A 27054-nucleotide genomic window follows, 5' to 3' on the forward strand; every position below is an offset into this window, starting at 1 on the left:
TGAAATAAATGTATAAGAAGTGTTGGGGAATTACAGTGTAGAACACAGAAAATAATATACTTTGATGGGCATCATATCAGACACATAGGAGGAGTACACCTTTAGTACATAAGATCACCATCTGGACACCTCTCCTTCCAAGTCAGCTTATGTTTCCAGTGTCCAGTATGATATGTGCCATTAAACTTTATTAACTCCATTTTTTGGTTGAATGCTGGTCACAGTCATATTTGACAGTTCAGACTGGCTCTGAGGAGCAGACAATGCTTAATTTCGCCGCATGCTCTCTGACTTTTAGGCGTCAACAAAGAGGATTTCTGCAAAAACTCTCCACCTCCGGTAGGCGCACTTTTCTTCTGTTGAGCTACTGCTCCACTGAATTAAAGGTATTCTGGCTACCACACCTGGGGTCGTCCAGGTGAACAAAAAAGTAGTCCTTACATCCAGTCCCCACCAACAGGTGAGCAGTTCCAGTTTCATCATCAGTCACAGGGTTTCCTCACTCCCTACTGGACACACACATACTTCTTCCACCAGGACTTGGAGAGCATCTTCATCTTATCGGCTGTGCTGCGGACCTTCCTCTCCCGCCTCGCTCTCCTGTCGAACTGCCTCAGACCGACAGCGATGGCCGCATCAAACACCTCCTTTAGATTCTTTTGTGTCAGCGCTGAGCACTCAACGTACGTCACCGCCCCAATTTTTTCCGACAGCGCCCTGGCGTCTTCCTCCAGCACCGGCGCCTCCCTCCGCCTCGCCAGCTCGATCAGCACTTTGACGTCCTGCCGCAGGTCGCACTGTGTGCCTACGAGGAGGATGGGCGTGAGGGGGCAGCGGCGGCGGATTTCGGGGACCCACTTCTCCCAGACGTTTTGAAAGGATGCCGGGCTGACCACGCTGAAGCAGAGCAGCAAGGCGTCTGTCCGGCTGTAGCAGAAGTGGCGGAGTTTGTCAAACTCATCCTAATGGAGACAGAAACAGATGGTTGGCAATGTGGTGTTATTCCGTGATTTATAAATAACAGGCACGTTCACCTTAACATTTAGCTCTAAATCTTTACTTTGTGATGACTCATCTCCTTTCAGTTGTCACCCAGGCTGACCACACACCAATGCACTTTCAGTAACCGGTCAACACACTCAAGTACTACAACATAACAGGAAAGGGAATTGTGGCAATAATCAATCAATGAAAAAAACTGTCCAAATAGAGTTTATATTGTGCTAATACATAGTGAAAGAATCTATAGTAAATTTCCAAAAGTCACACTTTGGAGCCACACAGCTTTGACTAACAAGGGCCTCCTACACCCTTGAGTACACAGATTAAGGTTGGCAGAAACTTGACACAAACCTCTCCTTCTTTCACTTAACCCTCTCCTTTCCACCACACATCTCCTAATCCCTTTTCACCTAAACAATACTCTGTGTCGGCTCCTCCTGGTTCCAAAGCACGACCGAATCTGCACCACGTAGTCATGAATTCAAACAGTTAACACGCAAAGCTTAACAACTACAGTGGACACTAATCAACTTGTGCGATTCCCACACGAGCTTTGGCTGTGCTTCGTGGATCTGATGACGTAGGTCCATCTGCAGAACATACAGACATCAACATCTCTGAGCAAAGAGCAACTTTGTTTATCAGCTTTGGCGGCAGCTGTTATCATTTTTCTCTGGACTGTTTCTGTCTTTCTGTCCGGGCTCTCTCTCTCTCTCTCTATCTCTATCTGTCCTCTCTTTTTTTTTTGGCACACCCCAACCTGTTTCTGGCTCAAGCTCCCCTCTTATGAAATTGCATTGCATAAGTACAGTAGGTATTTGCCGGCTTTTATCTGTGCCTATTTGCCCATGCCTGTCTGCTTGAGTGCGTCTCTCTGCATGCGTGTGTGCAGTTTTAACACCGTGTGCAGCTTACAACATGCTGTGAGGTTGTATTAGGGGTTTGTTCAAATACCTTGTTCCCCTTTACAGCCAAGTTGTCTTTGATTGTGTGTAGAACTGGCAGTGCCCTCTCAGCGTTTGCGATTGTCAAATATGCTGCTCCAAGGGCAGGGTTCTTTTGAGTTGGATTATGAAACATCCACCCATGCTCCAGGGAAATAAAAAAACTCTTTCACAACCTGTTCTTTCCAAGATTACTCTTAAGTACCAACATAATAATGAGTCAATTACTTTGATCTGGCAAGCGCCCTGCACCGCGGTGTCCTGCAATATATTTAAGGTATTTTTGGCATCATCACCTCCAATCTAACCTGCAGGCGTTTCCCTCTCCTTCAGCACCCTGTCAATGCACCACCATGAGATACAGTTATTCTATGGAGCGTTGTTATTTTCATACGAGATGAAGATTGACAGCAGAGCCCAGGAATTCACTCCTTTTTAATACAGATTAGCTACCCAAAATAGACAAGAAGCCCATGTGCAGCAAGGTCAACCTGGATCGACCACAAAAACAGGATATCTGCAGCAAATCAAACTATTGGATTTATTTTTCGATATTTCTTCTTTTGCTAATTAGCACTAAATGATCCAAAGTATCTGACCTGATGATGCCACTTAATGTAAAGTTAAGTGATCACCAAAGTTATTACAATTGATCCTAGCGGGTTCATTCAGCAGTTGAGATATTTCAGTCTGGACCAGAGTGGTGGTTGACCGACCAACTGACATAACCATCCACAGAGCCACGCCACTAGCATGGCTAAAATGTGACATCTGGGTATAGCGAAGGTTGAGAGGCATGCAGGGCATTACGTAGGATCCCAAATATGTAATGCAATATGTGTTTGTGTGTGACCAAAACTCACCTGTCCTGCAGTGTCACACAACTGTAGTCTAACCGGGTTTCCATCCACTTGAACCACAGCTGTGGACACAGAAACAGACAAACAGAGATAATAAGTTACAGCTGTCAACATGACATTACGTCTGTGTAGGCTAATAAAGCCTCCACCTGACACACACACACACACACACACACACACACACACACACACACACACACACACACACACACACACTACCCAGCAGAATATTCTCTGGAATAAACAAAAGCCTGCCAGTTGAAAACACAAAGACCCCCTGCTCAGCTCTTCCCGCTCACAGACAGCCTGCTCCGTCTCGCCCACCCACTCTGCCAGTTACCGTTGAGACCATAACACTTTACTGTCGCTCGGACCACTCTGCGAGCTTTGTTCTCTGTTGTGTTTTTACAGAGGCCATTCCAAGGTTGTCTGATGGATGGTTCGTTCGGTGACTCTCTTCCAATTGGCCTCATTTCCAGATTGGAAAAGTGGATGAGTCATCTTACAGTTTCTTTATGGGGCCATTTATTATTTTCAGAGGAGCGAGCACAATGCGGAGCAGCAGGCACATGGAAACATTTACAATACGCCTGGAGTGTGTGGTCGGTCATACCACCTGATCAAAGGGTTCGCTGGAACTATTCATGTAGTAGGACAGGCATCATACCATTACAAAAGCAGGGAGAAAGAGCGGGCGGAGAGAATGAAAGGAAAGTGAGAGGGAGCAGCCATTGTGTAATCATTTCCTAATTCTTGACATATGATACTCCTTTGATTTTCTGGATCAAAACTCCCTCTTATCGTCCCCTCTCCCAGCCTCACGCTCCTCCCCATCTCTGCCACCTGTGGCATGGCGTAACTGCTCTTTTGTCAGCTTTCAAGAGGACGCTCTGATTCCAGGGCACCGAGAAATGACATCACCATTAAGGGCCCCAACAGCACAATCACCCTCTGTCAGGCCGAGGCGAAAGACAATCTCTGCCTCTGAGCCAATGCAACAGATGTGCCCGTTCCAGTATAGAGGAGAGGGCTCGCGGGTCAAGGCTGACAACAATAGGCAGAGTTGTGCAATCCCAAACCCCTGAACCAGAGACGCTCTCTGTTCTGTATGCGAGGGTAAAACCAGCGCTCGTCTGAAGGGTGGTGTGTGTTCTCAGCGGGTTTCTTATGGGATGTGTGTTGGCCAAGTTGTTAGTTTTACTGCACACCAGTGAAATGTCAGATAGTTAAGATAAATGACAAAAAATGTACAAGTCAGTTTACAGGACACAATGTCAAGTATCAATGTGTAACTTCTAAATAAGCATAAAACGTGTTTATGTGTGATTTTTCATTTATAAATACGGTCACTTTATGCTTTTGTGTATGACCATAATATAGCTGATAGTCATAACAGAGTAAGGTTTTCAGAGTTTCTGAAGAAAAGCTAAGGAGGGACAGTCTGAAGACCTGATCATGAAGGTGATCAACAGGTCACAGGTGTGTTTTTTAATGCCGACACTGATCAGTTTGAAGCAAGTTTCCAGTTTGAAGTATTTTGTTCTGTCCTCTTATTTTGCAGTAAACGAAAGCTTGCTGGGACAAGTGAGAGAGTTTGAAAAGTGGAACCGTGCCAAATGGAAACCTGGCTACATCAGCGAGGATAACTCATGTGCATTACCACTGATGGAAGGAGGATAATAGGAAACACATCTATCATAGCAATGGAATAATAGGATAAATAACAGAATGGACGGGTGCTGTCAAAGCATGAAAAGTTGAAGATAAGTTCAGTAAAAGGGCAGGTGGAAACAAATTGACTAACTTTTAAAGTGGAACATTTTTTACCACAGTTTCATTCAACAAATCTGTATCTTAATTGGACGCTGGCTTTAAGCTCAATACAGCCATTTTCACAAGACTTCAGTTATACAAGAGTCTGTGCTAATCTCTGATCCATGAAATGAGGGGTGATATCCCTTGTACATATACGAACGCTTAATGCATTAAGAAGATTATAAGGAAACTGAAATAGCAGTATTTTAGGCTTACCTGAGAAGTCATCAAATGCAGTAGGGACGTATTTGGTTGGGTAGCCATTCGTTGTGTAGCTGACCACGAGACTGGTTTTGCCCACTGCTCCGTCGCCGAGCAGGACGCACTTCAGCAGCCTCTCCTGCGGCTGCCCTGGCCGGGTTTGTGTGGGATTGTGCGGGGGTACCGGAGGGGCCATGGTCCGTCCGTAATCCATGGTGACTAGGGGTACCATTCAATCAGCTTGCACTTTACCGCGCTCTCCTCCACGGGAAGATGACGGAGCCACCATGAGAACAGGATCCCCTCTCTACAACGAGTTTGCCAATTGCTTTTAATCGCGAGCGGGACTCGTGCGTAAAACGTCTCCTCCTGTCCTGCGCGCTGCCAAATCCACTGTGGCCGATCAGCATCAGGACTACAGGCTTGAACTCTGCAGTTTACAATGTGAGGGCGGGTCTAAAGCCTTATATCTTCAGATTGATTTGACTAATCCCACCCACTTCACCTCTCAACAGCGGAGGGCCGAACTGACAGTTTGAGGTTGAGAAGGGAAGTCTGGATAATAAAAAGAAGTGCAACATTTGAATGTTGCTGGTACTATGTTCTTAATGGCAATTAGAATAGGAAAATATACTGCATCAACTTGTTTGATTGTTTCATTTTAATCAGTTAGTACTTCACCGCACAACCAACTGTTAATTACTTTTTTTTGGCCAACTGAAGTTGCCATGAGATAATTGAGTTTGAAGCTGTGCGGGCAAGTCCAGACGTGTCCTCACCAGTGTAAAGACTGAGGACAATCTTGATGTCCATTCGGAACATGACACATGATGTACTGAAATTTCAGACCACCTGACCTACTTTAATTCTTTAAACGGAGCCTAGAAGGAAGAGCCAGTGGCCTCTAACTGTTATCTACTGGAGAATGCGCAGTAAAAGACCAAAACATAGCTCAATCAAGGAACATTTGTAAACGAAAAGGACAAACTCAAAGGTCACTGTCCGTCTGATTGAGTAACCTTTCAAACTGTCAGTAGCTGAAGTGATCCTGGTCCCTTGTCCTAAGCTGACGGACAAACTGGACACTTGGAAAAACCTGAATATGACTGAAGTAATGTCTTGACTTGTGTCGCCTCCTTGTGGTTGGTTTTGTGGTTGGTTGCAAGAGTTTAGCGAAACTGACATGCCTGAAACTCTCAGGGCAGGGTGAGCATAAAGGGGCCCTAAAGCAACAGGTTCACACTTTCCACATGTAAATGCACATGCCACATCATTCCTTTACATCAGATTAACCCTCGCAGGTATGTTAACATGAATTAAACCTGGACAAGAAACAAACAGGGCACCAACAACATGGTCATTTCCACTGGCTAGATAATATAAGGTCTTTATTTATGTTAATAGTGACAAACTAGTCTCCAACATATTGACCAGAGAAAAGTCTCTTTACGAAATACAAAATAATCAGTATACTATGATGCACATAATGGCGGATTCCATCTGATCGTAAATTCTTTCTTCCACACAGCAAAAAAAAAAGGAGTCATAACTTAGTGAGACAGTTGTACAAAAATGATCAGTTAGTTTCACTAGATTTTGTTTAATTATAGTAGTTTCAGAAGACAGGTCTCATATAATTAACCTATTTTGTATATGCCAGGCTGTGTGGATAGGTAAGGACATGAGGGCTTTTGTAATTTCACTGTTATCTCCATTGTCTTTGCTGAAGAAATGCAAGACAAAAAACTTAATTTGTATTAGTACAGACAACTGCTACAGGAGGCCAGTGTGTGAGCAAATAGGTCCACTACTAAGCAGGACATGATGTCATGATGTCTAGGCTGTTTGGATTTTATGGATCATGTATGTTCACTGGAGCACACAAATACACTATGCAATAATAAGGCATAAGAATAGATACATTTTGGTGACAACATTAAAAGCAACCACAAAAGAGAAATGCTGAGTTGCAGAGTATCCTGATTAATTTTATTATTCCTAAAATGCATCTACTCACAATTCTGTGTTACCTTGTCATGGTGCACATCACACAAGTATTGTACACCTACAAAACATCATTCTCAGGAAGGCAATGGAAGGTGATGAGAAGTGGTTTGTTTGGGAGGAGAAGTCTCTGTAAGCTGTTGTTAGCAGTTGTAAGTACTGTGGATCAGATCATGCACAATAACCTGCAGTTAGAAAGGCACCTGCTGTATATTTCACTCCCACATCCCTTCACAAGGCTGGACAGAATCACATTAAGAGCTCAGAGAGGATATCTGTCTGAAATCGGAGCGCTTTTTGTATCATCAATCCATTCCTCTCAAGTGCTTCCCTTCCATCTATAATATGTCTTAACTATTGAACGTGTAGCGGAATACTCTACCTCTATCCCTCTGAATATTCTGTTACAACTTCCCAGTGGTGTACGCAAGAAACATGAGGAAAACATGAGCAGGGGAAGAAAGAAAAAAAACTCAAATGAATGATCGTGTGAATGAAAGTGAATGCCTGTGCCGGTGAGAAGGAACACAGAAAGCTCAGGAAAATAAAGAAGAAATGTGACTTGAATTGCTTGTAATTAACATTTTCATTTCAGCAAGCTGCATATGTCAGGAATTACACGTGCACAAACACACACACACACACACACACACACACACACACACACTTGCATACACACAGAGAAACAGCCATGAGAATGAATATGCATTCAGAAAATGTACATGTGCTGACACATGCATCTTTAATTGCCAGTTTTATGCTGCCATGAATAATGATGACCCCTGTTAATCACCTTAACAACTCACTTCCCTTTCCTCAGGTGAGTATAGCCGTGTGGGAACTTCCAATTCCTGGTCTTAGTTCCTCATTTGGACTACAGCTCTCAACCATCTAAGACACTCCTTGAGTCATTTGTACATATTAAAAAAAATTGAATATTTCCAAGGATGGTCACATATGACAAGTTGTGTCATTTTAAACCCCAACTTCCAACCCCCATCACTTAGATACAGTGAGAGTATAAATGTGTGATCTTCATCATTGTCAGTTTAAGTAACCTCCCTTCCCTTCCCAAGTCTCTGGAGCTCTGAGCACAGACTGCTGGGTAAGACATCTGAGTGAGAGCCTGCAACTCTGGGAGCTTTTCTTTAAGTTCTTGTCCATCAGTGTTTACTGGGTTTTGGGTTTGGCGCCACCAGGAGTTGGGTCAGGAGGAGGGCCACCACCCTGGGCAAGTCTTTGAAAGCTGTGGAAGAGAAATAGAAGAGTAGTTAGGGCAACAAATGTAGGGACTGCCCCAATACCTTCATTGGTGCTCTTAACGGGCCAGTAGTAGCAAATACCAAACAGTAACCCACACTTGTCTAAACTTTTTTTCCCATGAACACTTAAAACTACCTTACAGCTCCATCCCCTGCTGTATATAATAAAAACATATGCACCTGTATTCTAGCACTTTAAGACAGAATAATAACAAATAGAAACATAACTTGTAATACACTATTCAAAATAGAAATTAACTATTGTATGAGCTTAAATAAAATCAGAACATGTATGAGAACAGCCAAAGCAATTTACTAAATACAAATATGTGCTTGAACTGATTGATTAAAATTGCATATCTACAGTTGCAATATAGGTATTAAAAATCCTCCTTTTAATGATGATGTTGAGAAAGATGTTGTGTGGGTATAGGGTCAGACCCTTAACATCTGTTGAGCACCAACTGCCTCAGTGGCAAAATAGCAGTATGAATTAGAACATTGTGCCAGAAGGTGGCGCCATACTCACGTGTCCTTAAGGTTGTCAATTTTGGCCTGGATTTTTGCAAAGAAGAGATCCACCTGCTCCTGTGAAATAACAGAAACACAGAAAAACACATGTTCATGGCTATGGAAACAAAGAAGCCGTTAAAGTGACAGTATACAGAATTAATTAAGAGAGTTATTACCTGGCGCTGTCTGTAGAAAAGTGGCAGAGAAAAAAGTGCGATCACACCTGGAGAAGAAGGAAGAAAGAAAAGCAGAGAAGTTAACTTGGCAGCCATTGAGTGTGTAAATAGATTCCATATTTGGAGCAGTTTCTTACCGATGATGAACAGAGTAAGGCCATTGCACAGGTCTCCCAGGTACGTCACAAGGTACACCAGAACCAGCAACTAAGACCAAGAGAAAGAGAAGTTAGCTAGTTAGTTTAAATCCCGTCAACGCTGTGTGCATGTCTGCAGAAAGCAATAAATCATGCTGCAGTATGACACAATTCCCCCGAAAATGATCAACACTGACAACAATTTCTCCTTGATGAAGAAAGGAAAGAGCTCCAAGTACGAGACTCCCAATATGGGTCTCTGTGTTTCCCCTTATATCTCACAGTGTCACAGTACAGTGTGTGGGATCCACGTTGGCCTGATATGGGACACGCCTGTCTCAGATGGAAAGAGAACCCTGCTTATCCCGGGCGTCTCTGCGTACCTCCTCCCGTGTGTCATGTCGCATACCAGCCAGGTCAGGGTTGAGGCTGGGAGGTCCTGTGATTTAGGGGGCTCAGTTAGCTCACACTGACTCACCGTTTACTGCAAATGTGTTAAGTCTGTCTGGTCCCAAACTATTGCTGTTAATTACTGAAATGCCAGAATTATATTAGGGATGATTTGAACTGATTGCTGGTATTTGGTGTGCAATAATATATAAGGAGACTTCAGCTGATGGTGATACAAATACAATATCTAGCTTTTCATTCTGATACTACCAGGGAAGTTTATACTGTAACAACGATATGCAGTAAATGCTGTATCAGTAGCACCTGTCCTGATTTGTCACATTTACTAATTTGTCAAATTTATTTCAATATATCACGGATTTATTATGTTTCTTTTTTGTTTTTGCAGGTTTTTTTGGCCTTAGAAGAAGTTTTCCTGTGAGATATTTGCACTCACACCATCAACTAAAAAACTAGTTTTTATAATTATTAAAAAGGAGAATTACCTTTAAACACTACCATTTCATAGAACTGTTCAGAAAGTTACAGAAACCTTATCTAATACAGATCTGGCATTTAAATAGGTCGCATTTTTAAAATGCGGCTTGACATACAATACCACTGGTTGGAGATTTGACACTGGTGCTGATCTTTTTATGTCTATTGATACTAATATCGACATGATGACTGCTGTGAATTTACAGAACATTATTTTATACCTTCTATGAGGTTTTTTTACAATGTGTTTACAGTAAATAAATAGGTAACTTTACTAACTTGCACATACATACTATTATCTTTTCACTTATAGGAAACATTCTTTATGTATAATGTATGAAAACATGTGCAATTTCCTTTAATACTCCTGGCATGTCCTTTTAATATAATATTACTTTGCAATAATGAAAATCAATATAAGAAAATAGCATGTGTGTAACAGCAACACATTCATTTCGCAGATGCTTTTGTCCAATTTGGGGTGGAGCTTGTCGACGTCAACATGTGGACATAAGGGAACAAAGATGGAACAAGCAATACGACGATCAATAGCCGCCACACTGACCTACAGTCATTCAAGCATTGTTTAAAAACATGCAACATGTACATCCCATTGATACAAAGCAAAGAAGCGTAGAATGTGAAAAGACTGTGGCAACATACTTCAGGGGATGTCTTGTCACGTGATACTGACAGGTATAGCCTGAGGCTGGATGAAAAGCATCGATGAGAAAGATGAGGCAGACTGTCTCCTTTTATGCTGTTAGTACCAATTCAAATACATTTTAAAGTTTGTATTACAAAGGGACCGCTTGCTTTCCACATGATCACCAAAAATATGTCATTGGGGCTGACAGTTTACGTCAGCCCTAATTTAGGAGTCATCCACTCTAAGCTAGCATAATGAGACGGACGGTTGGCATGGCAATGATGTCATCTCCAGTGATGGAGGGCGCTGGATGGACGAAGGGAGGAAGATGACAGATGGAGGAAAATGAGAGTATGCAGAGAGGGAACTAATGTCTGGGTTAATGAGGGGGGGAGGTTCTAGACGGGATGAAGCAAATCTTGGTATGCTATGATCAACCTAATTTGTTAGCTAAGCTCACCTTGATGGACTCCAAGAGGTTTTGAACAAAAAAGAGTCCCTTCAGAGAGTCGAAAGCAGACAGGACCATGACGATGGCTTTCTGCATATAGAGGTCAGCCTCCTCTCCACTGAAACTGATGTCCAGGTCCAAGTATGACCTGAGAGAAAACGAGACAACAGGAAGAGGAAATTAAAAAGATGGAAGTATTGACGATAAACATAAACGTCATCCTTCCTGTACTGTTCCTTCTTGTGATTCATATTTTTGGCTGCAATCCAAATATACTGTATATCCCCTCATATCATTACTGTCAGGCTCCAGAGGTCAAAAGGCCCAGGTTTTTAATTTGCTAGGTCACCACTAGGCTTTTGTATTCAATTTATTCTATGCTGCTGTCACTTCATACACAGTAAGGGGTTATCACTGAGTATTTAATTTGTCTATTTGTTGTAGAAAACAACACAAAAACTGCATTGAAACACATATTTGCATTCAAGCACACATACACTGACCCAGCATATTGCTTTTTACTACAAGCCTTATTTGTTTTTACAATGATTTAACAGACTGAACCTCAACATAAGCTTGCTAACAGAAACCCCACCAGTTAATAACCATAATTAGAGCCACTAAATATGAATTCATTGGACGTAAGCACAGTAAACAATATGTGAATTTTAAAATGCAGGAAATCTGCTAAGTCGAAGACAGAAAACAGAAATGAGAGGAGTGGAAAAGCTTGTGGTCAAATGAACTCAGATGCTTGTTTTGGAAACATTCATGCACTCTGACTGAATGGGGGTAATCCGCCCGAGTGGGACATTTTAGAATAGCTGGAGAAATTTCCACTGTCCTTAAAGAAAAAATAAAAGCATAGCATCTCACTTGAAGGGATGTTCTCCATTGCCCCAGTTGAGGATGTAGAGGACTTGATAGTAGATGCGCACTGAGATGGTGAAGCAAACGACAGCCAGGGAGACTGTGGAGATCACCGTGATGATGCTGAGCTGGAACAGGGACAGCAGGCCGACCACTAACCCTGTTAGGATCATGCCTGTTCGCTCCATGTCCTTCCAGTAGATCAGGTCCATCACTGAAAGACGAGGTGAGTGGAGGGAGGAAAAGGAAGAGAAAAGAAAGGTTATGACAGGAAGGTGAGAAAATAGAAAGAGTGTGATGCAAGCAAAACAGTTATAGAGCAGAAAAACCAGGGAGAAATGTAAAGGTGGCTGACAGAATTGGAGATTCTCGAGAATTATTGTCATACTGTTGGTACTTTATCATTCACCAAACCTGATTTACTGCACCCTTCCTGGTTTAACAGAGGAGCTGCAGCAACATCACCCAGCCTCCAGCCCTAAGGCCCACCAAGAGGTCTTTTATCTTTTGGGGAGGAGGAAGTGGAAGTGTGGGGGTGGGGGGGAGGCAGAGAGGGATTTCCAGCCTCAAGCATGAGAGAACACTCTGAGCAGCTACGATGACATGTCAGACTCATGGCTCGAGCTAAATTTAGCCTTCAGATGAAAGAGGGAAGCAAGCGGTTGAGTTTAAATGCAGCATGTCACAGCACCTGCTGACGGACGTCAGACCATCAGCAGCGCTTTTCTTTCTTTACACGCCCTGTTGGTGTCCCTCTGTCACCCGGCAACAGCTGCCTTGGTGACCGAGGCGTCCATAGAGTCATGCTTCACAAGTTTCGATATATAAAGTGGAATATGTGGTTTCACCATTTTTCTCTTTATATATAACCTCATGACCCTTTATGAATTATGCATTACCACAAAGGTTTTTTTTTCAGTGTAATTACAGAGTATGTTGTATGGTGCAGCACTGTCGGACTGGCATTGCTCGTTGTGTTTATCATTCAGTGAAATGCTGAGCCTCAGCATTAGAATAAAGGGAAGCCTCTTTGAATAGAGTGCACCGGCAGCAGGTGGGATACTTATAAGCATCACTGCACACAATTAATACCCATGACGCCCCTGGCACACACCTGTCCAACGTGATTGTTTGTGCCGCTGTCATTCTGGGACATGGTTTCTCAGCGCATGATGTTCATGAGAACAGTAGAAAGAAACCAACAATGGAGTACTGAGAGCATCTAATCTATGGACAGTATCGACGCAAATAAAGTAGAGCACATGGAAGACACTGCTGTATTTAAAAACATGGGCTCCCATGTGGAGAGTTAGATGATAGAATCTCTACCACTCTCATAATTGTTTGTTAAATATACAGCTACAGAGAGCAGTTAGCTTAGCATAGCATGAAGACTAGAAACAGGGGGAAACAGTTAGTTAGTTATTGGTACGGATACGGATATAAGATATTGGTCCAATACTGACTCAAATAGCTGGATTGGGTATCAGTGACAATACGTCGATCTTTTATCTGATACCATTATTCTTAAAAACAACAATTTAGTACATCTATATCTATGTATTTTTACACTTTGTTCTACAAAGTTAGGAGAGAAATATTTAAGTCAAGCATGATGTTGCCTTACACATAAAAGAATGATCCAAGTCTCTTCCACACAGTGAGGCATACAGCTCATCAACACTGGTATCGGATCAGTACTCGGTATCGGCTGATAGCCACTTCTGTATTGGTACCCTTAAAGGGGACTTTGGACTTCCCGTTTCTTTTTATTGGCATTTATAACTTACCTCAAATAAATCTAATTCAAGAGCACTTAAATGTACAGTTTGTATCAGCAGATGTAAAAATACAGCAAATAACTTCACTTCAGCGAGAAGTAATAACCTCCAATAAGTTAGGACGTTCTCCGTACCACAATAACACAATCCAAACCAGCAGAAATGATCTTAGTGTGCTAATCGTTCGCTAAGTTGCTTACTATATAAATGAGCATTGTGGGAGTGACTGCATGGTGGAATTAATAATTCAATCAAATAATCAATCAATCAATCAATCAACCAATCAACTAGCCAATCAATCATGAAGAACATAAATCACAAGGCCCATGTATACTTTATCTCATCTCATTTTAACATCAACATCTATTTCCTTTGACCCAGTTCATGTCAGCTAAATCACAAGCGTCCAGGAAATCTCGTAGTACTGCAGTGTGAAAAGCCTCTTCTTGTACCAGCTCCTCAGCTCTTCAAAGGAAACACGAAAACGTAAGAGAACCCAGCTGGCAAAGTTTACTTTCTGCCAAAAGCATACCACAACAGGCCAGTTTACACTCCTTTGAATTACTGTTGCTAATATAAATGTGGGCTACTGAACAGCTCATCAGTTCAAAGCCAAACACACCTCTAGCTGATGGATGCTGCCGTCTCCAGAGACTCTGCTTGTAAAATGATCAGAGAGAAATGCCAAGTACGCTCTGTTCCCACCTTCAGTCCCCTGATGGTCCGGCCTTCTCGCCACAACACCAAAAGTCACAAAGCCAAACAGTCCACTTCTAAAGACTAGAAGTGGTTATTCCACCCCTTCTTCACACTTGAATCTATAGCTATCCTCTGCCTTCTCTCTGAAATCAAACACGGCTCTTTGCAATCGCTGACTGTCAGCTCAACACTGTAAGCAAATACCGTCTACACAGGCGTCTTAAAGTTTCCTCTTTTCACTTCTCACCTTTACTGGCCATTTTGGTTGCCGCTCGAATGTTTCCTCTCACACCCTCTGTCCTTCTCTCTGTTCGGCTATTCTTCCCTCGCTCCTCTGAGCTGTTTTTGGCCACCCCCTGCTCGCTCAGCAGTCCAAAGGCCTGACAGCCCAAAATAATCTTGTTCGCAGCACCGCCCACCTCTCATCAAGACTCCAAGAGCTTCACACAGAAAGAGATGATTCACGACAATCAAACAATACTTTAATACATCTGATAAATAACTAGGTCTTCTTCCTTTATGCAAACAGTCTTTCTGAAGCATACCAAATTCAAAGTGTTCCTTCTAACTAAAGGTTTGTAGAGTTGTGCTTATATCCATGTGCCATCTAACACCTGAAACTGGAGAACCCGGGTTTATTTTCTGTTGTGTCACCAAGCCAAACCTTTCAGTGTCACCACTACAGATAATAAATTGATGAGGAGTTTACTTTTCCTAGTTAAGAACTGTAAATGCTGGTGAAAATAAAGCTGTTTTTAATTGTAAAAATGTATCTGTTTACCTAGACATTAAGACATTAGTATTTGGTTAACGACCAATTGAATTCCTTGCATAGTCCAAAAAGTAGTGTTTGCTATTATTTAAAATGTTTGCCAATATGAAACCAAAGGCTTATACCTTGCATTTTGTTCTACAAATCATATTTTTTGCATTTAATAAAAGAAGCTTTTCAAATGTTGAATGTTAAAACGCAATCAGCGGTGCAAGAACTTCACCTACATAAGACGCTTTCTAAAATTGCCCAGCTTTTGATATTACCGGGTGCTATAACATATTTCAGTTGTCAAAAAACATTTAGGTTTGATATGCAGCCCCGAAAACAAGTAATAAAACCAGAAGAGATATGATGTTCCAATAGATGCATCATGTATGCTATTTATTCAGGAAACCCTAAACTCTGTCATCAGCTAGCAGCACACACATCCATCAACGGCCTGAGGATTTACTGAACCCCCACATCCACCAAAATAAGACTGAGCTCGACTCTGACTGACCGTCCACTTAAAATACCATCAAGCTGGAAGACAGGATGTTATCTCTTGTTCCCTCTTTCTCCCTTTCAGTGTCTCAAAAATTCCTGAAGTGCCAAGAAACTCCCACAAACCTGCATATAAAGAAAATGCACACACATACACCTGTCTCTCTTTCTGTGTGTCAAACACAGTGATACATTCTGACGTCAGCGTGTGCGAGTCCAAAATGTAAGCCAATGCCAAGAATGTTTCCCCACAATTAGCCAATCGTTCCTGAAATCCCAGGAGAGCGTTACTATGGTGACTCAATGAACACGCAGGACTTCCGGGAAGAGGGGGTGTTTATCTTTGTCTGCCTGCTCTCTCGATGGTCCACGCTGAAGGTGAAATAGGATATTTTCCTTATTTAAAGTATTGATGAACGAGCTGGATGTCGCTCAGCAACAAGACAAAGGCAGAGAGACGGCGGTGAGAACATTTAAAGATACAGATGTGAATCTTCTACCTGCTATGTGAGTGCATACTGTCGGGTCCTTGGATAGGTTAAGTGCTGAAAACCATTGATCGCTGACCAGCTGTTCCTGAGAGTTTTGACCAATGGCAGCTGGCGGCGAGGACGCCGGGCCTCTGGGTCGCACAGATGTGAGCAGCTTGACTGAAATGGTTTCCCTGGTGGAGGGAGACTCTGGCTCGGGGGTCGGAGAGGCGGCTGCTGCCGGGAAACAAAAGATGATGTCACTATCGTGATGACATCAGCGCTGACCTGCTGTACATGAGCTAAAGCTGCTGACTAAATGACGTTCTAAAAACACAGTATTTGAACTGCAACATTTGTGTTAAATGTTAGAAATGTTGGAAAATTAAATCAGTAATAAGTTATTATTGACTATCTAAAATTTTGGCTGCACGAGTCTTAGAATTTAAGGCTGCTTTATCATTTTTCACCATTGTATTGAACTAGATATGGCTGTAGATTAATTTAATATATGCATGCTTTGGCACATTTTCATGGTCTGTTTTGCCTGGTGTGACCCACGCTACTTACGAATTGAAAAAATACTGATGACATGAGACCTAAATATTAACAGCATTTGACACACGAAAGATCTTAAAATGCATCTAGGTCCTTTTCCAAACAGACGCCACCATTTACCATGTAGTCATGTGTCGTCATGCCACATCACATCAAGTCCACCTTAAGAAAGGACATTTACAATCATCACAAGTCAAACTATATTATGATTTAACATTAGGTAGAATTAGGAGGAACAAGAGACCATCTAGCAATGGGAGGGCACCAGCTGCGACGCCAAGTCGGCCCAGGACCGTAAAGTGGGGGTGCCAATGTTTCCTTCCCCACTTCCTAACCCCTACTTCCAGTGCTCTTGCTTGGACCTTCACAACTAAGCCTTCATTTTGATCCCAACGACACATCTGTAAAGTCTCATGACTGCATCTTGCACAGTTGTGACACTATCGCATTGACAAAGTCTGACTACAGGCAGACAGGCACAAATATACTATAAACAACTGGCAAAATCCACCTCAATGCAGGTGTTTCCAGGACCACATTTGGCCATGATGACCACACGAAGACTCACAAGTTGACAACTGTACCCTCCACTCGTTGTAGCGGATGATAAAAATGCATCTTTGCGTTGGACTATCATCAGCATTCCCAGATACTGCATCTTTATACAGAATAAAACAACCTTGTCACACATTCCTCCTGTTTCACATTCCTCCTGTTTCTCACCCTGAAGTATCTGTGAGGGGCTCTGATGTTGAGAAGAGGGATGCTGGGCAATCTGGATGAGACTTCTCGGAGACTCCTGTCTTTGGATTCCTGCGTCTCTCCCCTGAGTATCTGGGTCCAGATTATGGGGCGAGGGTTGGATTGTAATAGTCTCAGTTTGTCTGTGCTGCTCACTCCTCACAGCTGCAGTTGCCGTCCTCACCTCCACACTCCCCTGCTCTCTACCTTCTGATTCTTCATCTTGACTGACGAAGCCTTGAGGGTCCCAGTCTATATCGGGGGAGTCCAATAGTGTTTCCAGGGTGTCCGTGTGGATGAAAGGAGTGCGACTTCCCCGAGAGCTGCCCCTGCGTCGGTCCCGGAGGTGTCGCGAGGATCCCACTGCTTCGGGCTCGGCAATGGCGATGTATGAGAAAGTCAGCTCGAAGGAGTTCTGGCGCGGCGTGCCCCAGATGGACGGGGATGAAGCCAGTCCCTCATCATCATCTGGATCTCCATCTCCCTCGTCCTCATCATCAGACCACTCCCTGGCTGTTTGCAGCTCGCACAACTCCGACTCCTCATTTCCGCCTGAATGGAGACAAAATCAATGTGGTCACACCTGTTTATCCAAATGTAGAGGCTGCTGCTAACACTGAATGGTGCGTAGTCATACAAGGAGAGAGATTTTGCTTCAGATAAATAGATTGTCAAATGAAAGCAGCCAGGAAAAAAAGGTGTGACATCTAAAGCGAACGAAACCCTCTTTGATGAGGGCATGAAGATCCCTCCTTTCAAAATGTAGCTGTGATCATCATCTGTGTTTACTCGTGCTAGTGTTTTAGAGGCGAGAGATGTGTTCCTCTGATGTTAAGTTCAAAATAAAGGCTTCAGTAAGCAGGAAGCTCTTCGCTTTGTTGGTACTGTGAGATGGAATTTGTGTCACGTGTCTGCTCCGTACCATCGGTGCATGGAGGCGTTGAGTCTGGAGTGGATGCCACAGAGCCATATTCCTCTGGAAGAAAACAGACACAATTTTACATAAATCTACTAGCAAATATACCGTAGCAAAGAAATTGTCAGAAATATGAATGTGTTGTTGCTGCTTTTGCAAGCTCTAAACCCATTTTTTCACCATCTTGCATCTCTAGAGTGCATCTCAAAACATTTAACGCATGTGTACTACCGTTAAATGATAAATAACATTAAGGCCCAGACAAACACTGCGGTACCTTGCTTTGAGTAATTTGCTAATGTTATAACAGCAAACTGTGCTTTATGTGATTGAAGAAGTCACAGACAACCGTTCACTCCTCAGACTGTAGCATTCTGTAGATCAGTGATTAGCTGGCAGCAGTGAAGGCCTTCACTACATTAGACAGCCAGCATGACATTAATAAATCAACCGAGGCTGGGCAAAGAATGCAGCATATTCTCTTTGAACATGAATGAACACATACAAATAATCATAAACCACTTAAATGTATTTTTAGAGAATATCAGGTGAATATTGTGAAAAAAATATAAAATAAAAAGCAGATATGAAAGCACAACAGAGGCTTTTAGGGGAGAAATAACTTGCATTATTTAATTCTTCCTGCCTGCATAGCCTTCTCGCACACAGCCACATAAACATCTGCAAATCAATGGGAGGCCACGGCAACAGAATAGGACACCCTCTGCACTGCATCTATCCATTCAGCCATGTGTTTATTAAAAGCAGGAGAGAGGAATGGAGAGGAGGCAGGGAGAGGAGGGGAGGGGGGCTGAGCTAACACATGCGATGCTTACAGCAGTTAGCAAGAAAAGATGCTCCACTGGAATATATATTTATATAACGATGACATAGGGAGATAAACATACTCAGACCTCCCACACGGAAACACAGAAGCAACCAGCAGAGCAAAAGCAGACTTACGGCAGTGGGAGAATCCTAAAACCTGGCCCATACTCCATCAAGGCATCGCTGGGCCCATCCAGTCTGGAAGCCCCCCCCCCCTCGTCCTCTGCTGCCGGCACTCACGTCCTGTGGATATACTCTCTCTCTTCCTCCTCCTCCCTCTGTTTCTTGGTCTTCTGTTGAGCAGCTTCCTCGCTCTCCTGCCTCCCGCTGTCACTCAGCAGCCCCGCCCTGCCTGCCTGCCTGCCTGCCTCCACCATCCTCTCTTCATCTCCTCTTGCATCGTTATGACCGCTGTAGTAATGTGTGCGACAGCAAAGGGGGAGAAGCAAGAGTGTGTCCCTGTGTCTGTCCGAGGCTGCTTTCATCACCCATTCATAGCTTATTTGCTCCTCTCTCCCTGGTCATGTGATTTCATCTCAGCCTGTTATAGGGCCAGGCTGCAAGAGAAGGAGTAACAAGGCATTAATAATGTAAAACATGAGCATATTAAACATAATCAGGTGCATTTGAAGATGGGAAGGACAGGCTAAAGCCCCAGTCAGGTTCCAAGCTAACCAGCATGTAAGGTTTGTCAGCTTTATTATGTTTCATTAATATGTATCATACTCCAATTCCACATATAATAAATATTAGTGTTCACAAACCACATTTAAATTATATCATAAAAGCTGGAGTATAAATAATGTACAGACTCAATGACAGTAAAAGCTTTTTTACAATGGGAAGTGAGGCCTGTGCAATAGTGAGAAGTAGGGGGCAGCAGTGTGTCGCTGTGACTGATGCTGCTACAGACCGTTTGATATCGTGATTAATGGAAAGAGGTTAGAGCAGCAGATGAAAGAGTTGCAGGAAAATGTGTATGTGTGGCATCTTTGCTATGATTTATATGTTATTTCATTTTGGTAAGGCACTAAAGACATTTATAACAAATTCAGCACAAGATGACTAAAGCAATACGATGTGACTTCTACAAATCAGTAGTTGAATTCACGAGCTATAACATGCACTTTTGCTCATATCAATACATTCAGGCGTTTTGCTGCTAAAGCCTCACTCGGTCTGGTAGGACCTGTAGCTTTCTATGGTTAAAGGCAGGGTTGGTCTTCTTCAAAAACATTTTCGATAGTTTGGTTGAAATTCTCATTGTATCATGACAGCAATAAATTAATCAAATTCTCTGAAAAAAAAAGAAAAACAAATCTATCTGTGGCTGTCGCAGGACTGTAATAAGCCTGGCTTTTCAGAAACAAGACTTCCCTACCCATGACAGTGATGTGAGATAGACACTACCAATCGGTTATGTTAGGACAATCACAGGGTAATCTGCTTTCCGTTCAAGTATAGGTAAACAAACACCTGTCATCTGAAACACTGCCAGCAGAGACCAACATAATAAAAGCTTTTCATAGTCCTACTTAAAGCTGGATAAGAACAAAGTGTCACATATGGTCCTTAACGCTATTACAACTCAAGCGTTCCTTCATGTAAACCAGGTCAGGAGCTCCAAATACACAGCAGTTAATGAGATTAAGACACATAGCAGTGACAACATGGAATCAGCAAGTCACATACAGGACAGGGTAGGGCTCAAGTAGGTGTCAACATACAACACAAATATAAAAAGATCGTCATTTAACTTGGCAATGTAACTTTTTATTGTCTTTATTCTATTTTATTCCATTTTGGCATGTTTTTTTAATCTTTTACCTTAAGTTGTATTTAAATATGTATTTTTAATATTCCATTGTGTTTACTAACTTTGAAAAATCTTTGATCTACCCCTGATCAAGGTTTAATCCTGGAAGAGCAAAGTTGAGCTCAAAGATATATAAAAGCTGGTTGAACCCACGAATCTCACGTGGTGATAGTCCATTTGTCATGGAAAGATGTTCAAATTTCTTTTTGAACAATTTAAGGACTTCTTATCCACATCGTCTTAAAAGTTGCATTTCAAAGTGTATTCTTGACTTTGGGAACACTGGTCAAAATTAAGAATGAACTTTGAAACTAAAGTATTAGTGCATGTTTTAATTCAATATACCCTGAGTTCTGCCATTAAGTCAAAAAGTTCCAAACCTCTGTAACAGAAACAAATGTGTGCATTTGTTCAGTCAGTCTACTGTGATTGTCCCTCACTAAGACCAATTATAAAAATAAAGTTATTTGAATTGATGAGTTCCATAAAGTCCCCATGCAGACATGCATCTATGGCAGGCATGTCCAAAGTCCGGCCCGCGGGCCAATCACGGCCCGAGGTCCGATTTTATATGGCCCGCACCTTCTGTCAAGAGACAACTTGATTTGTTTCGTTAGCCTGTTTCATGTGTGTTGAACTTAAATGTTAGACAACGTTTCATTACCCTCACTAAGTCATATTTAAGATTGTCTTGAGGTGAGAACATTGATCGGTTTCTATGTAATTAGCTTTTAGATGGCTTGTTCTTTGTGTTATCTGACTTTCAAGATGTGAAAGAAAGGCAGAATAGTTGTTGAGATGTGTTCACACATGAATGCTTACATTTGGTTACATTGCTATTTGCTGTCATTGAAAACAAAATGATTAAATAACAATGTATGTATAGGCTACTTGTATTGTTTAAAATAATGTCAGCAGGGACTGTTGACCCTTGGGGATTTTCACATTATCAAATCTGGCCCTCATTGAAAAAAGTTTGGACACCCCTGTGGTAAAATAACAATGTCAGGAAGTAAAGTGACATTTTTTTATCAACCTGACAAAATTACGTTCTTGTGGGAAGAAAAGAAAAGAAAAGGCAACACTATAGCTTCTTTACATTCTAATAGAATGTAAAGAAGTTACATTGTATCAGAATGTAACTTCTTTACATTCTAATAGAATGTAAAGAAGCTACAGTGTATAGAATGATTCTATTGAAGTTATTCCTTTTTTAAATGTTTTAGACGAGTCACTAATCACTTTAAAATAGTTATTATAGCTGCTTACATTTGGTTACATTGCTATTTGCTGTCATTGAAAATAAAATGATTAAATAACAACGTATCTATAGGCTACTTGTATTGTTTAAAATAATGTCAGCAGGGACTGTTGGCCCTTGGGCATTTTCACATTATCAAATCTGGCCCTCTTTGAAAAAAGTTTGGACACCCCTGATCTATGGGATCCCTCTGTGCTGTTGTAAAACGTCACACTCATAGAGTAATCCATGTAATACTGTGTGCAGAAACAGGTCACCTGGGCTGCCTTGAAGGCCAGGTGATTACCCAGCAGCAGTACACAGACAGAGGGAGGGAAATAAGCAGCAGGTGGGGGCAGAGCAGAGGGATAAATCAACAGAAATAGATTGGCCAATAGGAGAGCAGGGCTGATACAGGACGGGTAAACCAGAGAAGGAGGAAAGAAACAGAAACAGTGAGACAGAGAGAGGAAGACACCTGATGGTCCTATTGTCAAATAATAAAAGGACAGAAGACGGATTATCTACCTAAAGGATGGTTTTCAAGTTTTTCCTTTAACAATTATTCTTATTTGAAGTCACTTTTTGTTTACCTGCTTGGGGTGCCACAGCTTAACTGTTGAGCTGGACCTGCTGCGGAAAACTCAGGGCCCGAGGAGGGGCACCGGGAGGAGACGGGCTGCTGCCAAGTCGAGCAGGAAGCTTGAGCACAGGCTCCGCGGAGCGATGAAGACAGCCAGGCGGGCCAGCAATGTGGAGGTGCCCTCCTTCCTCCGCCAGCTGGTCAAAGAGACGGAAAAGATGGTCACCTTCTTTTTTAAAGGGGGGCCCAAGGAAACTGGAAGTGGGGAGGAGGACACTTCTGATGAGGACGACTCAATGCAGAGCCCGTACCTCGATCGTCCCATCCTGGAGAAGCATGTGTCAGAGGGGGGTTCTCAGTCGGGGGTCAACTACGCTGTGGCGAGCATGCAGGGCTGGAGGGCTGAGATGGAGGATGCCCACACCTGCATGCCCCAGCTGAGAGAAGAGCTGACGGACTGGGGATACTTTGCTGTTTTTGATGGACATGCAGGCGCCACAGTGGCACAGTACTGCTCCAGAAACCTGCTGGATTACATCCTAGCAACAGGTAAAGAACAATTAGTGACCAATTGGATGAATCTAATTGTTCAGTTAGCTCAGCTTAGTTATTTGGGAGAGATGCACTTCCAATTTGTTATGACATCTAGCTCTTGTTCACACACAGTTTAGTCGCTTTGCACCACAGAATCTGCCAAATAAATGTAATGCAACACCACGTAAGGTAGAACCAGTTCGGCATGCGTTTGAACAAAGTCATCTAATAAACTGAAAACAGACTGAATTTGCAAACAAGACTTTTATGTATTGTACCCAAAATGAAGCACTATACTGAAGAACTAAAACATTTGCACAAACAAATCCTTCGATGACACTGTTTTAAGCAAACAATTTGATATATTTTAGGAACACAAAGTTCATGAAAGTAGCTGATTGAGCTGTTTAATAAAATGAATTAAACATGTCACAATGTATATAAAAATCCCATACGATATAATGAATATTATGGTATTTTTCTTTACATTATCGAGAAATATATAGAGGCAGGTTCAGGGATCTAAACAAAACAGAGCTTTGACTTTCATTCAGATGTCAAGTTTCATACTTTTTGCGCCGTGAACTGGTTAGTTATATAAGAGAAAATTAAAAAATCATTACATGAAAGGCTCTATAGCTCTTGATACTGTTAACTTTGAGGGACCGGGACACTCAATCTTTAGGCAAGGCTAAAGGAACGTTGAAGTTCTGACTTAAAATAGTGTTTGACACTTTGTCAGCACCGTTGTGTCGGCCATGTTATTGCACAATAACACAGATGATGTCTTCTCTGCTGTGTGTTGGCCTCTGAACCAACAACACGGCAGTGTAGTATGGTGTGAATGTATCTTGAAACCAAATGTTTCGCCCTCATTTCCCACAGGTGGGGTCAAAGCAATCGAGGACCCCGAGCAGGTGAAGGAGGGGATCCGTGTAGGCTTCTTGGACATTGATCGCCACATGGACAAACTGGCTCGCCAGGACAACTGGGACCGTAGTGGCTCCACTGCAGCAGCCATCATGATGTCACCACGCTACATTTACTTTATCAACTGTGGGGACTCCCGCACCCTGCTCTGCCATAACGGCCAGGTCATCTTTTACACAGAGGACCACAAGCCGTTCAACCCCAGGGAAAAAGAGCGCATCCAGAACGCTGGAGGCTCGGTGACCCTCCAGAGAATCAACGGCTCGCTGGCCGTTTCAAGAGCACTGGGGGACTTTGACTTCAAGGAGGTGGACTGGAGGCCGCAGACAGAGCAGCTAGTGTCGCCGGAGCCAGAAGTGTATGAGCTGGAGAGGACGCCCGAAGACGAGTTCCTCATTCTAGCATGTGACGGTGTGTGGGACGCCATTGGTAATGAGGAACTGAGTGCCTTTGTGCGCAGCCGTCTGCAGGTGTGCGATGACCTGAGGGAGATTTGCACCCAAGTCATTGACCTCTGTCTGTATAAGGTGAGACGTCAACAGCACAACAGTATACAAACAAGCATTTGTCAGAGCAGCATTTCCAGTCAAAATCATAATTTCTTCATGTGGGTCTTATCCATCACAGACTGCAAAATATAATTGAAAATAATTACCCAACACGTGTAAATATACAATAGCAATATCCCTGTAAACTCAGCAGAATTCCTACCCATCCCTCCAAACTCAGCTCATCGGATTACAGCGGGTGGTTATGAATGGGAAGCTTTACATTAAGGAGGGGGCTTTGAGGGCAGGTGTACACTGAAGACAGGGTCTCTGTGGGGAGATCTTGTTATGTAAGTAGACCTCTGCTGCAGGTCTTCTTAATACTTGTTAGTAACTGCAAACACTGATGAGTCCTTAGCCTGCCTATAAATAGCTGTATTAAGGCATTCTGGGATATGGGATAGGAGGCAAGAAATACACATGGCTCGGATCAGGACTGAATGCGAGTGTGTTGACGGCAGCTTTGTGTTACGGCTTTATACACACGGGCTCAGAGGTGTTATCCTGGCTTGGGCTGCTGCTTATTACACGTACAAAGGCTTACAGTAACGTGCATGTTCCAGTAGACACTGAGCATCACTGATGTCATAACAACAAGCTGGTGGTTATAAAACTCCACAGCATAGTAAGTTTGTAGTAGTTTGGTATTTCTGCACTGCAATTTTCTGTTACTTATTGGCCGTCACATCCACTGATACGTTTTAAACCACAGACTAAAGTAATGTGTTTGCAACTCAGCAATATCATCATCCCTTATAAGTACTTTACTGTGACATCATAGGAAATTGATATCTTGTCCAAACCAAAATATACCTCCATATATAAGTTACAGTTAAAAATACTGTAGAACAAGACCTATTGTGTAATTTATATGCTCATTATATCGTAAATAGTAATTCAGTAACAATAGCTGTAAAATACCTCAAAATGTAGTTACCTTCCACCACTGACTACTTCATTTCAACTTGAATTAAAACTGAAGTCGTAGTGCTTCCTATCAAGCTTCTCTGATATTTCTGTCTGCCTCTGCAGGGGAGCTTGGATAACATGAGCATCATCATCGTCTGCTTCCCCGGTGCCCCCCAGGTGTCACAAGAGGCACTGCAGCAGGAGGCGGAGCTGGAGAAACGGATCGATACCAAAGTGGAAGGTGAGGGCACTCAAAACCCCCACAGCAGAACACTCTCTACACTTTAAACTGCTGATAGCTCCCTCACTTGTAACTGTACTGTTTTGACAATCTCCCTTCACAGAAATTATTCAGTCGATGAGGTCCAGAGGTGAGGACCCTGACCTTTTGTATGTAATCAAATTCCTGGCTGCTGAAGAGATGCCAGGACTCCCGCCAGGAGGAGGCATCACCAGCAAGTCAGTCCCGCCGCCCCGCTAAAAAAAAAACCCACATTCACTTTTTTTTAGAGACTCAAAACACAAATCCTTTTGACACAATGCCACTGTTTCGCTCTTTGCAGGCGAGATTGTATCATCTCTTCATATCAGAAACACATCATGACTGTCAAATCTCAAGCGCGTATGGTAAGACACATGAGTCACATGACACTACATTTGGATTCCATTAGAAGAAGGCGATTAAAACAATATCAGCCGTTATCTCACAATAATCTGCCTAATTTACAGCTGCACCAAAAAGAAAGGTCATTATTTTGATTTTGTCAATTGTTTTTTCAGTTAACTGTTTAATCATTTTGTCCGTAAAACATCTGAAAACAATAATTGACTGATTATAATGAAAGTAATTGTTAGGAATAATGATTATAAAGGTAAAAACTAAAGAACATAATATTCAAGAATCTCTTTGATTTTTAAAAGTTAATTCTGGTTTTTGTAACTAAACTTGAAAAACAAAGTTATGTCTACAATGTAGATATTTTATGTCGCTGACATTTCCGTCTTGTTTCAGGACGTCGAAGGATCGGAGGAGGACTCAAACTAAACCGTTGCCGTGGAAACAGAATGATCACCAGCTTCACCATCTCCATGGAGACCAGTTTAACTTAGCTGTGCACTAAACTAACCGGTTGTTTGTGTGTAATTTATTCTCTTTGAGCATTTGCTTGCAGTTAAAGTGGAATTTAAATCAAACAACCACTGTGTTAGTTGTTGTTTAATGTATTGAGGGAGTATTTAATAATCTGTAACCACACAGTGCCTGAGAAGAAACGGATCTGTCTGCACACATTTCTGTTTAAGGCAGCTCATTTCACATGATACTGTAAACAAATGACCTGACTTATTCTAATGCAACAAATCACACAAAAACTAAAATAACATCGCACTCTTCAAAACAAGTTGAATGTATTTAATGTACGTGTAATGTACGTGGACTACATGTGTATCAGAGAGTTTCACGATAGAACGC

At 42.4% G+C, this 27054-nt stretch overlaps 3 protein-coding genes across 3 annotated transcripts; 1 reads left to right on the forward strand and 2 right to left on the reverse strand.

Moving 5' to 3' along the window:
• Positions 1-308: 308 nt before the first annotated feature.
• Positions 309-5054, reverse strand: rhoub (ras homolog family member Ub). Its single transcript, XM_076100258.1, has 3 exons — positions 4838-5054; positions 2810-2868; positions 309-962 (listed from the first exon to the last, which is right to left on the reverse strand). The coding sequence occupies exons 1-3, from the start codon at positions 5052-5054 to the stop codon at positions 507-509; spliced, it is 732 nt and encodes a 243-aa protein (XP_075956373.1). The 3' UTR covers positions 309-506.
• A 2942-nt stretch (positions 5055-7996) lies between these two features.
• Positions 7997-14512, reverse strand: rtn2a (reticulon 2a). Its single transcript, XM_076100259.1, has 7 exons — positions 14500-14512; positions 11779-11986; positions 10912-11050; positions 8915-8984; positions 8778-8824; positions 8618-8676; positions 7997-8072 (listed from the first exon to the last, which is right to left on the reverse strand). The coding sequence occupies exons 1-7, from the start codon at positions 14510-14512 to the stop codon at positions 7997-7999; spliced, it is 612 nt and encodes a 203-aa protein (XP_075956374.1).
• An 8293-nt stretch (positions 14513-22805) lies between these two features.
• ppm1na (protein phosphatase, Mg2+/Mn2+ dependent, 1Na (putative)) lies at positions 22806-26628 on the forward strand. Its single transcript, XM_076100702.1, has 6 exons — positions 22806-23211; positions 24082-24653; positions 25707-25824; positions 25928-26042; positions 26147-26210; positions 26596-26628. Exons 1-6 carry the CDS (start codon positions 22806-22808, stop codon positions 26626-26628), a joined length of 1308 nt encoding a protein of 435 aa, XP_075956817.1.
• The last annotated feature ends 426 nt before the right edge of the window (positions 26629-27054 follow it).

Source organism: Anarhichas minor, unplaced genomic scaffold, assembly GCF_050575085.1.
Source record: "Anarhichas minor isolate MPS153535 unplaced genomic scaffold, ASM5057508v1 ptg000026l, whole genome shotgun sequence".
Lineage (NCBI taxonomy): Eukaryota > Metazoa > Chordata > Actinopteri > Perciformes > Anarhichadidae > Anarhichas > Anarhichas minor.